This window comes from Liolophura sinensis, chromosome 8 (genome assembly GCF_032854445.1).
Source record: "Liolophura sinensis isolate JHLJ2023 chromosome 8, CUHK_Ljap_v2, whole genome shotgun sequence".
NCBI lineage: Eukaryota > Metazoa > Mollusca > Polyplacophora > Chitonida > Chitonidae > Liolophura > Liolophura sinensis.
In genome coordinates this window covers 532925-548741 of record NC_088302.1, presented here as the reverse complement: position 1 = coordinate 548741, position 15817 = coordinate 532925, and the positions used below count along the sequence as shown (strand labels likewise).

Here is a 15817-nt window from a genome sequence, read left to right as displayed (position 1 = left end):
CTCTTAATTCAACCTTGTCAGTTAATGTTTTCATTACAGTTAACTTTGGAACAGTATGTGTGTCTACATGTACGTACATTAATTTAGCTGATTAATCTCAGTGGCTGTCTTACATTTGGTGTCAGCATTTCTCATATATTCATACACCAGGAGTGTTGTGTGGTGATGAACAGTTACAGTATCTACGTCTGGTAGATACATGTAGCCTTCACACAATCTGACATACTCTTTTTAGCGTCCATTTGTTGGCATCCCAAACATTAACCACTCTCATACAGCAGTCAGCCAAATGTGTGTTTGTGCTTTTGTGAAGCATCTGAATGGTCGAATAGAACAAAAAACAAAAAAGCCCAAGCAGACTGTTTTGTCTGGTGACTTTCCGTTGGCATGCAAGATCAGCATTTCTGTGAGGAGATCAGCCACCGTTTATAAGTGTTCCATTGTAGATGTAGGGGAAATCTTATTCACTGTGAAAGTATGTTGGTTGTGGTCACAGTAGAAATGGATAATACTGATATCCGCTAATCCAGGTAAAGGTAACACTACTGTCACTTGGGTAATGTATACTAGAAAGTACATGTACACATAGCACAGACCTCCACACGCCTAACAATGTGTATTGGTGGAAAAATAGTATTTTGTGTAGAAAGTGCATGTACAGTTCCATGTACTGGTGTCTGGATACCATTTACATACTAATACACATGTTAGTACACATATTCATCTGCTATCTGTAAACTGTTTAGGTGCATGTTCTGATAGGTGTAGAATTGGAGTCATTGATGGGAGGGATGCACTGCGTAGGTGCATGTTCTGATAGGTGTAGAATTTAAGACATTGCTGGAGATGATACACTGTTTAGGTACATGTTGTGGCAGGTGTAGAATTTAAAACATTGATGGGGTCATACACTGTTAAGGTACATGATGTGATTAGTGTAGAATTTAAGACATTGATGGGAGTGATACACTGTTTAGGTACATGTTGTGACAGGTGTAGAATTTAAGACATTGAAGGGAGTGATACACTGTTTAGGTACATGTTGTGGCAGGTGTAGAATTTAAGACATTGATGGGAGTGATACACTGTTTAGGTACATGATGTGGTTAGTGTAGAATTTAAGACATTGATGGGAGTGATACACTGTTTAGGTACATGTTGTGACAGGTGTAGAATTTAAGACATTGAAGGGAGTGATACACTGTTTAGGTACATGTTGTGACAGGTGTAGAATTTAAGACATTGATGGGGGTGATACACTGTTTAGGTACATGATGTGATTAGTGTAGAATTTAAGACATTGATGGGGGTGATACACTGTTTAGGTACATGATGTGATTAGTGTAGAATTTAAGACATTGATGGGGGTGATACACTGTTAAGGTACATGTTGTGACAGGTGTAGAATTTAAGACATTAATGAGGTGATACACTGTTTAGGTACATGATGTGATTAGTGTAGAATGTAAGACATTGATGGGGGCCATACACTGTTTAGGTACATGTTGTGACAGGTGTAGAATGTAAGACATTGATGGAGGTCATACACTGTTAAGGTACATGTTGTGACAGGTGTAGAACACTGTTTAGGTACATGATGTGATTAGTATAGAATTTAAGACATTGATGGGGGTGATACACTGTTTAGGTACATGTTGTGACAGGTGTAGAATTTAAGACATTGATGAGGTGATACACTGTTTAGGTACATGTTGTGACAGGTGTAGAATTTAAGACATTGATGGGAGTGATACACTGTTTAGGTACATGATGTGATTAGTGTAGAATGTAAGACTTTGATGGGGGTGATACACTGTTAAGGTACATGTTGTGGCAGGTGTAGAATGTAAGACATTGATGGAGGTCATACACTGTTTAGGTACATGTTGTGACAGGTGTAGAATGTAAGACATTGATGGAGGTCATACACTGTTTAGGTACATGTTGTGACAGGTGTAGAACACTGTTTAGGTACATGATGTGATTAGCATAGAATTTAAGACATTGATGGGAGTGATACACTGTTTAGGTACATGTTGTGACAGGTGTAGAATTTAAGACATTGATGAGGTGATACACTGTTTAGGTACATGTTGTGACAGGTGTAGAATTTAAGACATTGATGGGAGTGATACACTGTTTAGGTACATGATGTGATTAGTGTAGAATGTAAGACTTTGATGGGGGTGATACACTGTTAAGGTACATGTTGTGGCAGGTGTAGAAGTTAAGACATTGATGGGGGTGATACACTGTTAAGGTACATGATGTGATTAGTGTAGAATTTAAGACATTGATGGGGGTGATACACTGTTTAGGTACATGTTGTGGCAGGTGTAGAATTTAAGACATTGATGGGGTGATACACTGTTTAGGTACATGTTGTGACAGGTTTAGAATTTAAGACATTGATGGGAGTGATACACTGTTTAGGTACATGATGTGATTAGTGTAGAATGTAAGACATTGATGGGGGTCATACACTGTTAAGGTACATGTTGTGGCAGGTGTAGAAGTTAAGACATTGATGGGGGTGATACACTGTTTAGGTACATGATGTGATTAGTGTAGAATTTAAGACGTTGATGGGGTGATACACTGTTTAGGTACATGTTGTGGCAGGTGTAGAAGTTAAGACATTGATGGGGTGATACACTGTTTAGGTACATGATGTGATTAGTGTAGAATTTAAGACATTGATGGGGGTGATACACTGTTTAGGTACATGTTGTGGCAGGTGTAGAATTTAAGACATTGATGGGGGTGATACACTGTTTAGGTACATGTTGTGACAGGTTTAGAATTTAAGACATTGATGGGAGTGATACACTGTTTAGGTACATGATGTGATTAGTGTAGAATGTAAGACATTGATGGGGGTGATACACTGTTAAGGTACATGTTGTGACAGGTGTAGAATTTAAGACATTGATGGGGGTGATACACTGTTTAGGTACATGTTGTGGCAGGTGTAGAATTTAAGACATTGATGGGGGTGATACACTGTTTAGGTACATGATGTGATTAGTGTAGAATTTAAGACATTGATGGGGGTGATACACTGTTTAGGTACATGTTGTGACAGGTGTAGAATTTAAGACATTGATGGGGGTGATACACTGTTAAGGTACATGTTGTGATTAGTGTAGAATTTAAGACATTGATGGGGGTGATACACTGTTTAGGTACATGATGTGACAGGTGTAGAATGTAAGACATTGATGGGGGTGATACACTGTTAAGGTACATGTTGTGACAGGTGTAGAATTTAAAACATTGATGGGGGTGATACACTGTTTAGGTACATGTTGTGACAGGTGTAGAATGTAAGACATTGATGGAGGTCATACACTGTTAAGGTACATGTTGTGACAGGTGTAGAATTTAAGACATTGATGGGGGTGATACACTGTTTAGGTACATGTTGTGACAGGTGTAGAGTGTAAGACATTGATGGGGGTGATACACTGTTAAGGTACATGTTGTGGCAGGTGTAGAAGTTAAGACATTGATGGGGGTGATACACTGTTAAGGTACATGTTGTGACAGGTGTAGAATTTAAAACATTGATGGGAGTGATACACTGTTTAGGTACATGATGTGATTAGTGTAGAATGTAAGACATTGATGGGGTGATACACTGTTAAGGTACATGTTGTGACAGGTGTAGAATGTAAGACATTGATGGGGGTGATACACTGTTAAGGTACATGTTGTGACAGGTGTAGAGTGTAAGACATTGATGGAGGTCATACACTGTTAAGGTACATGTTGTGACAGGTGTAGAATGTAAGACATTGATGGGGGTGATACACTGTTAAGGTACATGTTGTGACAGGTGTAGAGTGTAAGACATTGATGGGGGTGATACACTGTTTAGGTACATGATGTGATTAGTGTAGAATGTAAGACATTGATGGGGGTGATACACTGTTAAGGTACATGTTGTGACAGGTGTAGAATTTAAGACATTGATGGGAGTGATACACTGTTTAGGTACATGATGTGATTAGTGTAGAATGTAAGACATTGATGGGGGTGATACACTGTTAAGGTACATGTTGTGACAGGTGTAGAATGTAAGACATTGATGGAGGTCATACACTGTTAAGGTACATGTTGTGACAGGTGTAGAATGTAAGACATGATGGGGGTGATACACTGTTAAGGTACATGTTGTGACAGGTGTAGAGTGTAAGACATTGATGGAGGTCATACACTGTTAAGGTACATGTTGTGACAGGTGTAGAATGTAAGACATTGATGGGGGTGATACACTGTTTAGGTACATGATGTGATTAGTGTAGAATTTAAGACATTGAAGGGAGTGATACACTGTTTAGGTACATGATGTGATTAGTGTAGAATTTAAGACATTGATGGGAGTGATACACTGTTTAGGTACATGATGTGATTAGTGTAGAATTTAAGACATTGAAGGGAGTGATACACTGTTTAGGTACATGTTGTGATTAGTGTAGAATTTAAGACATTGATGGGAGTGATACACTGTTTAGGTACATGATGTGATTAGTGTAGAATGTAAGACATTGATGGGAGTGATACACTGTTTAGGTACATGATGTGATTAGTGTAGAATGTAAGACATTGATGGGGGTGATACACTGTTTAGGTACATGTTGTGGCAGGTGTAGAATTTAAGACATTGATGGGGTCATACACTGTTTAGGTACATGTTGTGGCAGGTGTAGAATTTAAGACATTGATGGGGGTGATACACTGTTGAGGTACATGTTGTGGCAGGTGTAGAATTTAAGACATTGAAGGGAGTGATACACTGTTTAGGTACATGATGTGATTAGTGTAGAATTTAAGACATTGATGGGAGTGATACACTGTTTAGGTACATGATGTGATTAGTGTAGAATTTAAGACATTGAAGGGAGTGATACACTGTTTAGGTACATGGTGTGATTAGTGTAGAATTTAAGACATTGATGGGGGTGATACACTGTTTAGGTACATGATGTGACAGGTGTAGAATGTAAGACATTGATGGGGGTGATACACTGTTTAGGTACATGATGTGATTAGTGTAGAATTTAAGACATTGAAGGGAGTGATACACTGTTTAGGTACATGTTGTGATTAGTGTAGAATTTAAGACATTGATGGGAGTGATACACTGTTTAGGTACATGATGTGATTAGTGTAGAATGTAAGACATTGATGGGAGTGATACACTGTTTAGGTACATGATGTGATTAGTGTAGAATGTAAGACATTGATGGGGGTGATACACTGTTTAGGTACATGTTATGGCAGGTGTAGAATTTAAGACATTGATGGGGTCATACACTGTTTAGGTACATGTTGTGGCAGGTGTAGAATTTAAGACATTGATGGGGGTGATACACTGTTTAGGTACATGATGTGATTAGTATAGAATTTAAGACATTGATGGGGTTGATACACTGTTTAGGTACATGATGTGATTAGTGTAGAATTTAAGACATTGATGGGGGTGATACACTGTTTAGGTACATGATGTGATTAGTGTAGAATTTAAGACATTGAAGGGAGTGATACACTGTTTAGGTACATGTTGTGACAGGTTTAGAATTTAAAACATTGATGGGGGTGATACACTGTTAAGGTACATGTTGTGACAGGTGTAGAATGTAAGACATTGATGGGGGTGATACACAGCACACGGTGACCACCAGCTATATGACAATGTGAATATGTATGTGTGTGTCCAGTGTGTACATGTAACTGTTGTTGGGTACAGTGGCGTACAGTTCTGGTATGGGTATAGTCCAGTTGGTGTAGTTGTACGAATGTAAGGTATATACACACACAGTGATCGTAGAGTTTACACCTGAGTAAATCTGGGTCAACTCTCCCCTAGAGGCCCATGCTCCATGTTTACAGGTGTAGCTTAATTGGTCTGCAGTTACTCTTAAGATGCGGGGACTGTTGTGGTCTACACATGTACCACAGAAGTGCCTTTTTCCTGTTCACCAAGTTACTGCCCTTGTGGTTGATCTAAAATAGATGTTCATATGTTGTACATGTAGTAGTTCTCCCTGCGAGTGCTCAGAGGTTTTACCTGCTTCTGTTAATGCACACATGTGGATGCATGTAAATGTACTCACAGATAACAGTACTTTCAGTACAGGCACTCCACAGTGTGACATACATGTATTTAGTCTGTGATTTGGCTGTGATTAGTCCATCATTCTAATTTTCATTTGACATTCGTCATTGCACGGACTCTTGCATGAGCTGTACTGGCCTCCATAGAGACCAGCAACTCTCATCCTGCTTAATAACCCCATTTGTCCTCGTGTCATGTCTTCATCCCATGGCCAATGCATATTTATGCTGTCTAGTCTGTCAAGGTTGTTTCTACTGCTTTGTCTACACGTTCATTCTTGGTAGCCTTTAAAGTGAAGGTTTAGATTGTGTATGTGTAATATTTGGGTAAGGATCTACCTATACTTCAAAGATTTAGTAAATGATACTAGTCATTTATTTGCTCTTCATGAAACTTTTGCACATGTAGTTTACCTGTATACATGAACTGCTTGTACCAGGACTTTAGACTGTTATTCTTCAACCCTTTTGCATGCAATGAAGGGATACTTCTCAGGATTTTGTGTTGATCATATAACCACAGTTTCAAAGCAGCCTATTTGAACAACTTAGACAGTGTATGTGTTTGTTATTCATGTATTGGAATCAAAATTCTATTTAATATAAAAATCTGCTAACAACGCTTTTGAACACACGGCTACATGTGTATGTTCAGGTAGAACATGTTGTTGCAATATTGTACTCTGCTGAAATAGTAGGCTGATAAGGATCTAATCTTTCCTAATTACTCATCAGATTACTCTTTCTACAACACACATGTATAGTGGACTAGAAGCATTTCAAATAATTTTTACTGGTAACTGAGTTGTTGAATATTCATCAATGTTAAAATTGACTTTGGTGATGGGTAATAACGCAGGTTCTCCTTTGTTAACCTTTGTTGTATGGTTTTGTAGGAGCTGTCTGAATACTCACCTGGGGAGAAGTCAGATGACAGTTCAGAGCACCCTAGTTTGGTCAAGTTGCCAAGTAAGAATTCTGTGAGAAGATTGAGTGTATCATCATCCTCGTCATCTTCATCATCGTCTTCCTCTTCTGACAGCGACTCAGATCCCGATGAACTGCCGCTGAGTCGCTGGAAGGCCACCTACCCATCTCCCAGTAACCTCTCTCACCGTAACACAGACTCTCCGCCTACCCAGAAACGGCAGTTGTCTGACATTGAAAGGTCTCGGGCCTCCCTGACGCCTTCGTCACAGGCAGAGTCTGCTTCTGTGCGACCGAACAATGGTGATGATGTGCAAAATGGCAAGACAGAAATTCACCGGACTCCTTGGTCAGTCCAAATGTCAAACTCGGAGGCTGGTAGTCCGTCCATCCCTGCTGTAAGTAAGGAGCCACAGAGAGGCAATTTAGGCCACAGAAGTGGAATTTTTGAAACGTTCTTCCAGAATGTACATGTAGCTTGCAGTGCTCAAGGCAGTGGCAGTTCTGAGCATAATGCAAACCGTGGTATGTCCCTGGCCGGGCTGAACTATGTACCATCTCGTAGTGACCGCTATGTCCCAGAGTCCTCAGAAACCAGTGACGATGCTTTGAGCCGGTCACACTATGAGGAGAATGCTACTAAACTGAAACGAAAAAGATTGAAGACTCGAAAAGTGACTCCATCTGCAACTACTTCTGCCCCGAACTTTTCCGATCATGAGACTGTGTCAAAGGGAAGTGAGGCAGAGGGGGAAGGATTTGATCCCAAACCTAAAGTCCTGGATACCTGCCCTTCTGATGGTGAGCTCAGGATAGATAGTGTAGCCCATGTGTCTCCAGACAGTGGCATACAGTCTATCTCTGGCTCCCCAATGGGGAATGATTCCCCAGGGCCCCCAGTCCTGCACCCAGAGGTGGATATTCCTGAGTCTGGCCACAACAGTGATGCCATGGAGGAGCAGTTGAGGACACGAGGATTGGGATGTCCAGAGATAGTACCTGTCCCACCTGTACAACTCCCAGTTGATCCTCCGTGTCTGAAGGAAACCTCCACAGAACAAGCAGAAATGGTCAGATGCAAGTCTCCCATGTCCACGGATACAGATTCCATGAAGACAAAGACGTACAAGCAATACAGGGATCCAGGCACTCATGTGGGCAAAAAGAGAGGCAGAGGCAGGCCTCCTAAGAGGGCTAAATTTCTGGCAGCATTTAAGAAAAGCATCATTTCTGATAAATCTCCGCCCGTTTTAATTCAGGATCCTTCTGGGCCCTGTATCGGGAAGTGATCGACTCAGTGACTCGCAGGCCACGTGCCGATCCTCTGTGATTGAACTGCCGTGTGACCCTAGTGATGTGGGACACAGAAATGGCGTACAGCCTTCAACACAGTGCTGGCCAGCACTCCCGATCTACGGCTCCTAAGGATGTAATCAGTGCAGACAAAACAAGGACTTCTGATGTTGTACCTGTTGTGGACACAGGCCAGAGAGTCAAACCTAACCCTGACACTGGCCAATCTTATGGTGTGAAAATAGACACTGGCCAGGCAACACAGAAACCTGTGAGTACTTTTGCTAATGTTTCTTTTCAAGGTGTCAAGAAAGGGGACCAGGAAGGCCTCGAAAAATTCCTCGAGGCCCTGCCATAGGCAAAAGAGGTGTAGGCAGACCAGCGAATGCTGTAAAGAAAGGCACAGCTCCAAGACCTACTGTGAAACCATCAGTAGGGAAGCCTACCGCTCAGAAAAAATGAAGAGACCAGGTCCAGGCAGACCGAAGGGCTCGAAAAACAAACCTAAGCCACAACCATTGCTACTAGCAAGAGATGTGAAGGCTGGAAAAACATGCACAGGTCTCTCTTCTGCACTAACCCATTCGCTTCAAGCACAACCAGTCAAAAGGAAACCTGGCAGGCCACGAAAGCACCCTCTGCCAGAAAAGGGTAGTGGGGCATCAGCCCAGGTGAACAGGAAACGGCTGTCAGAACTCAGGACAAAGTCGTCAGTGAGGCCAGGTGATGAGTGCGAGTTTACCACACTGATTCAGAGTGTTCAGGACTCCATCGTGTCGCAGTTTAATGCGCGGGAGACAGAGGATCTCAATGACTTTGGATCCAGTGACAACCTGGACAAAATTGAGCCTTCGTTATCATCTGGTGGACAGGTGAGAAGGGATCCTGGTGTCCACCAGAGTGGTTCAGGTAAGATGTGCAATCAGAAACCTGTGCCCAAAATCAGGAAACCGCGTCTACATGTTATGATGCGATCGTCCAAGAGAGGTCGCAGGAAGAAGAAAAAGGTTGAGCCTGGCCAAGCAGTTTCAGTGTAGAATGTGCTGCTCCGGCGTTGGAAAAGCCCTGTATCTTTACCTCCTCTTATTCTCCATCCAGTTTTGGTTTCTCTGTGTTCAGAGGTACTGGCTTCAAATCCATGTCACCAATGTTCCCTGGTTTTGGCAGCAAGTCCTTGTTCTCGCCCTCACGCATGTCATTATGCAAGCGTCCATTTAGCCACATGTGTCCACAAGCTATGAGAGGAAACTGAAGTACCGAAGCCACAACAGCAAGCGCAAGAAGAAGCTAAGGAATGTGAAGTCAAAGCACAAGAACATTGTTGACCCGGCATTCCTCTCTGACCTCGATGATCTGACAGAGGACTTGGATAACCTGTGGATCTCCGACCCATCGACCTGTCAGTCCCCCAGGACAAAAGCCATTGCCCAGTATTTTTAGACTCCCAGGCATAGCCACCAAGAAACGGAAGAAGGATAAGGAAAAATTCCTGATTGGAGATAAGGCCAAAAAGTCCAAGAAGTCTGACTGTTTAGATAAGCTGGTGAAAGACAAAACGAAATGTTCTCGGAAGAAGGGCTTGTCCGAGGACAGCCTGTTACTGTTTCAGGACAATGCCCTTGTCAACAGTCAGCAGTGCCTACCCCTGAAGAAGAGGCACAAACTCTTCAACCCCCACTTCCCCAGCGTCCTCACCCCCATCCACATTCTCCCCACCCTCGTTCTGTATGCCGTCCATCACCCCCACAGGTAGCAAACAGGCCGGCACTGTGCCATCTCTCTTTCAAGTCTCACCTCCTGAAAAGCGTAAGGTTGGGCGGCCCAGGAAACATCCACTGCCGGAGACGAGTTTGGGGCTTCAGGTTTTACCTTCTACCACATCCCGCACCCTTAAAGGTATTCACTTCCTCTTTTATAACCATTGTTTTTATACCTGTTTATTCTAGCGCAGCGTAATGACCCAGGAGTCTTTCACCAGTGCGGTCGCTGTGAGTTCAAGTCCAGCTAATGCTGGCTTCCTCTCCAGCTGTACGTGGGAAGGTCTGCCAGCTACCTGCGGATGGCCGTGGGTTTCCCCCGGGCTCTGCCTGGTTTCCACCCACCCTCGTGGGTGGCCGCTGGCCGCCATCGTATAAGTGAAATATTCTTGAGTACGGCGTAAAACACCAATCAAATAAATAAATAAATATACCTGTTTATTCATATGTAAATTAAATCACAAAACATTTATTTCTTTGATTTATGTTTATGCCATACCCCAGAATATTTCACTTGAAAGACAGTGTTCAGAATATTATAAGGGAAGAGGGCAGAGCCCTAAGGGACACCCACTTAACAATCTGCAGGTTACTGTCAGACCTTCAGACTGGAGAGGAAGCCAGCATGAGCTGGACTTGAATTCACAACGGTGAGTCTTTGTGCAGCGCTAGCATGCTAACCACTCTGTCTCGGAGGTCCCAAATCACAAAATATCTATATACATACAGTATTTAGCGGACACAAGCTTTTTGCTATGTGATGATAGAAAGTCTACCAGTGTGTACATGTACTATATGCTCATTTAGTCAGCACTCTGTTAGTGCACTGGATATCCTGTTCTCATCTATAATGGGTTCATACTTTGATTAAGGTGAGTCAGTTTAATGGCCTGAATGGTGTTCACCTGTTTGTAATACGCTTGTAGCTGATTTGATAAGGTGCACCACAGCCCATGTCAGTCTGGTGGATGTGCATGTACAGTGGTGGGCAGTACGCACATGCTTGTATGCGTCTAAGCTTATAGAAGCTCTGTATCGCCTCCTCACACTCGTATTTATCCCATATAATGTGGTTTGTATATAATGGGCTATGCCTCCAGCCAGGCAATCGATTTTCCACCAATGCTCCTCTGCCCTGTCATCTTCCAGTGGATCGTTTTACATGTCAAGCTTGATCAATAATCTTAATTGATTTCATTTACTGGTGTTGGTTGCACTGGAAGCTGCCATTTAGACTGGTCAGGGCCACACTCAGTGTGACTAGTCAGGGCAACAATCAGTGGGACTTGTCAGGGCCACGCTCAGTGGGACTAGTCAGGGCCACACTCAATGGAAGTAGTCAGGGCCACACTCAATGGAAGTAGTCAGGGCCACACTCAGTGATACTGGTCAGGGCTACACTCAGTGGGACTGGGCATATCCGCATTCAGTGAGAGTAGTAGGGGCCACACTGGGTAGGACTGGACAGAGTTCTTCAGAGCCCACACTTATGCTGTATACACATGCATGTAGCCCTTTACGCCTGCCTGACCACAGAGTCATGGTTTAATACTAACCAGTTAAGTGGGTTGAAGTGCGAGAGCAGTTTCACACTGATCAATAAGTGTTGACTCGTGATTGATAGACACGGTCTAGTATCTGGACTTGTTAAGGACTTGTAAGACAACCATGTATTAATACATGTACCGTACATTGCATACATGTACATGTACCCTATTTCTAAAATTTGAGACATCTTGTGTGCTCATTTTAGTCAATATATATGTAATTCTAGCAGAAATATTGAGTTTCTTTTTTCTCACATGGTTAGACCACCTAATGAACAACACACTTGTATCTATGCTTTTCCATAAGGCTGGTAAAGAAATGTAATATTCTACATGTACTTTCAACACTACTACTATCTGACCCAGATCTTAGAAAAATTAAGGTATGTGCATGTGTGTGTACTACATTGTATACACATTCATGTATGTGTGTATATTATACATGTATACATATGTGTGTGTGTTCATGTCAGTGGGAGCCTCCACACATGCACTGACGTCATTAGGCTGTGGTCAGGCAGGTGGAACATGAGCAGGGGCACAAACATACAAGCACATCATATACATGTATACATGTGTGTGTGTTCATGTCAGTGGGAGCCTCCACACATGCACTGAGGTCATTAGGCTGTGGTCAGGCAGGTGGAACATGAGCAGGGGCACAAACATACAAGCACATCATATACATGTATACATGTGTGTGTGTTCATGTCAGTGGGAGCCTCCACACATGCATTGACATCATTAGGCTGTGGTCAGGCAGGTGGAACATGTGCAGGGCACAAACATACCAGCACATCATATACATGTATACATGGGTGTGTGTTCATGTCAGTGGGAGCCTCCACACATACACTGACGTCATTAGGCTGTTGTCAGGCAGGTGGAACATGTGCAGGGCACAAACATCCAAACACATCATATACATGTATACATGTGTGTGTGTGTGTGTTCATGTCAGTGGGAGCCTCCACACATGCACTGACGTCATTAGGCTGTGGTCAGGCAGGTGGAACATGTGCAGGGCACAAACATACCAGCACATCGTATACATGTGTGTGTGTTCATGTCAGTGGGAGCCTCCACACATGCACTGACATCATTAGGCTGTGGTCAGGCAGGTGGAACATGTGCAGGGCACAAACATACAAGCACATCATATGCATGTATACATGTGTCTGTGTTCATGTCAGTGGGAGCCTCCACACATGCACTGACATCATTAGGCTGTGGTCAGGCAGGTGGAACATGTGCAGGGCACAAACATACAAACACATCATATACATGTATACATGTGTGTGTGTTCATGTCAGTGGGAGCCTCCACACATGCACTGACGTCATTAGGCTGTTGTCAGGCAGGTGGAACATGAGCAGGGCACAAACATACCAGCACATCATATACATGTGTGTGTGTTCATGTCAGTGGGAGCCTCCACACATGCACTGATGTCTTTAGGCTGTTGTCAGGCAGGTGGAACATGTGCAGGGCACAAACATACCAGCACATCATATACATGTATACATGTGTCTGTGTTCATGTCAGTGGGAGCCTCCACACATGCACTGACGTCATTAGGCTGTGGTCAGGTAGGTGGAACATGTGCAGGGCACAAACATCCAAACACATCATTTACATGTATACATGCGTGTGTGTTCATGTCAGTGGGAGCCTCCACACATGCACTGACGTCATTAGGCTGTGGTCAGGCAGGTGGACACTGTGTGCAAGTTGTCTCATTTTGAAGAGATTTCTCTTTTATGTTCCATACATGTGCGTGAATGTATTTGATGTAAAGATACATGTACTTGTGTGTAGAATGGTCTATCTTTATTCATCTATACATTGCCTGCATAAATTTACATGTATCGTAAGACTTAACACTGCTGTTAAGTTCAGTCACTGTAATTTCAAGCTATCAGACTGACAGTGTGTAGCCTTACTTGATAGTTTACTTCATTTGGGCACAGTCAACTATTCTCCTGTGATAAATTACTAGAAGAACTGTCAGTTTAACAGAAAATAGAAATAGTTTTTTGATAAATCTGAATTTGATGTATGGCATGGCCAGTTAGAGTCAATAATTGCTGTGGGCAGGCTGTGCTGGCAACATGTAACACATTGGATTGAGTGGCAGCCGACCAGTTACCAATGATCTCCATGCACTTGTGGGGGATGGGGGGGGGGGGTCTCAGATTTTCTCCTGTACACTGGCATGCTTGTGAAATGTCTGCTGTCCAAGTGTACTTGTATTCAGATTGAATGCTTATCATGTATGTGTAATGTATGGTGATACATGAACATTGGTGCATGTTCTGTAGAGGCACCTTTAGTTACTCTACGTACTAGAGAACAGTCCAGTTCTCTTGTAAAGACAATTGTGTTATACAGGGGTCACTTGCACTGACAGTGATTGCTTCTGACAGTTCTAAGTTTTCACGTATTAAAAACATGCGCAAGCTTACTACATGTACATGAATGTGATGTGTTGTCAGGTTGTTTTCAACAGAGCTATTATCACAGTTTCGTATTTGTAAAATAAACCATTTCATACATATTTTTCATCATCATTTAAGGACTTGAATAAATATCATAAATTATATATAAACTATAACATGTACATGTAGTAGTCTGATAATTTCACTACTAATTTATCTAATATAACTAAGTTATAATATGATACAAAGCTGCATCAAAAACACACACAACAATGCGAATCATCAGGCTTTGAATAAGTGCTCTTATTCACTTGATTTCATTGACCATTTTTAACTAGATCCCCTTCTCAGTCGACCCATATGTCTGCTTACGATTTTCCACTCATCTCCCCCACTGGTCCACCAGGTTTACCATGGACACCTGTCGTTCTCCGATTCATTGTGTATGATACCTTCTGGGCTGAACTAGTCTCATAAATCACTGTTTTCCACTGTCGTTGACTGTCTTTACATCAGGGGATCTGTTGTACGATGATTTGTGACGTTCATGAAGGACGACACCAATGGATTGCGCTGTGGCAATTTTTGACGGACCATAAAAACAGCCAGTCTTAATCATTGTGTGGTTCTTATAAACCATTCCTCCCCCATTTAAGGGAGTGGTGCTAATGCGTTCAGCTTCTGCAAATTTGGCATTGTGCTGTATGTGCATTGTCATTATGTGTATGTAGATATGTACATTATACAAGCAGAAGCATTGGAGGATCTAAGATTACAGCCAGAGCCATCATGTTGTGAAGTGGCGTACATGTATCATGGCTTTTTTGTCTCTCATCACAAAAGAAGTAATTGATGGTCTTAGAGTTGAGTGGCTTCAGTGGTCCTTTCAATGACATGATATCTGCATTAATGAGCCAGGTCTACCACTCAGCCCTAGTGTTGTACCTCTCTCCTCCTCTATTTTAATTGAGCTTGCATCCAGGACAGTCTATTATAGAGGAGCTGGTAAACCCATGTGCTCCATGCTCTCCAGCTGCCGTGCTGTGCAAGAGTGAATTGCCCAGCTGTTTGCCCACAGATTAGTGAATACTGGTAACATAGGGTGGGAAGGGTTGTTTAGATGAGGGCACATTAAACTATTCATCAGTCCCTGATGAACTAAGAGATAGGCCCTAGGCTGAAGGAATGGCTGACCCAAGGTGGAAGTTTGAGCATAATGTCATTCTGACCATAAAGCTGTCCAATACTGTGTCATTGACATGTCCTACTTACAGTTACATGTAAGTGCTATACCTCCATTTCTAGTACACATAACCTTGTAGAGACAAGCACTGGGTAACAATAAATACACACGTGTGCAGTACCCACACACCTCTAGTGAACATTTTAGAAACATGTTTTGATGTGAGGTGTAAAACTGGTTTATTGTAGCAGAATGTCTTCAAACATACATGTACAGGTGTATACATGTGTGTATTATAGAAATGCTGACGACTGCTTGTTGAAGCATGATATTGTAGGAGTGAAAACGCCTTGATCTGATGAACGTCATCACATGTACACATAAATCTATAGGTTACAAGCAAGATGTCATGGAATCCAATGTAGTGGTTTGTGTGATTTACAGAATGATAGACGTACAGTTGTGATGTGGACAGCTGTGCAGGTAACTACATGTACATGTATGTATGTTTTACTAGAGGAATACCTGTGTGTACACAGCTGGGCATATTGC

The 15817-nt window shown here is 42.4% G+C and overlaps 1 protein-coding gene across 1 annotated transcript in view; it reads left to right on the top strand.

Annotated features, from left to right (window-relative positions):
- Window positions 1-15817, top strand: part of LOC135472339 (uncharacterized) — a 71837-nt gene that overhangs the window by 24080 nt on the left and 31940 nt on the right. Inside the window, 5 exon segments of the mRNA XM_064751803.1 lie at window positions 7017-8334; window positions 8617-9373; window positions 9576-9747; window positions 9749-10062; window positions 10064-10236. Coding sequence (XP_064607873.1) covers window positions 7017-8334; window positions 8617-9373; window positions 9576-9747; window positions 9749-10062; window positions 10064-10236 — 2734 coding nt within the window.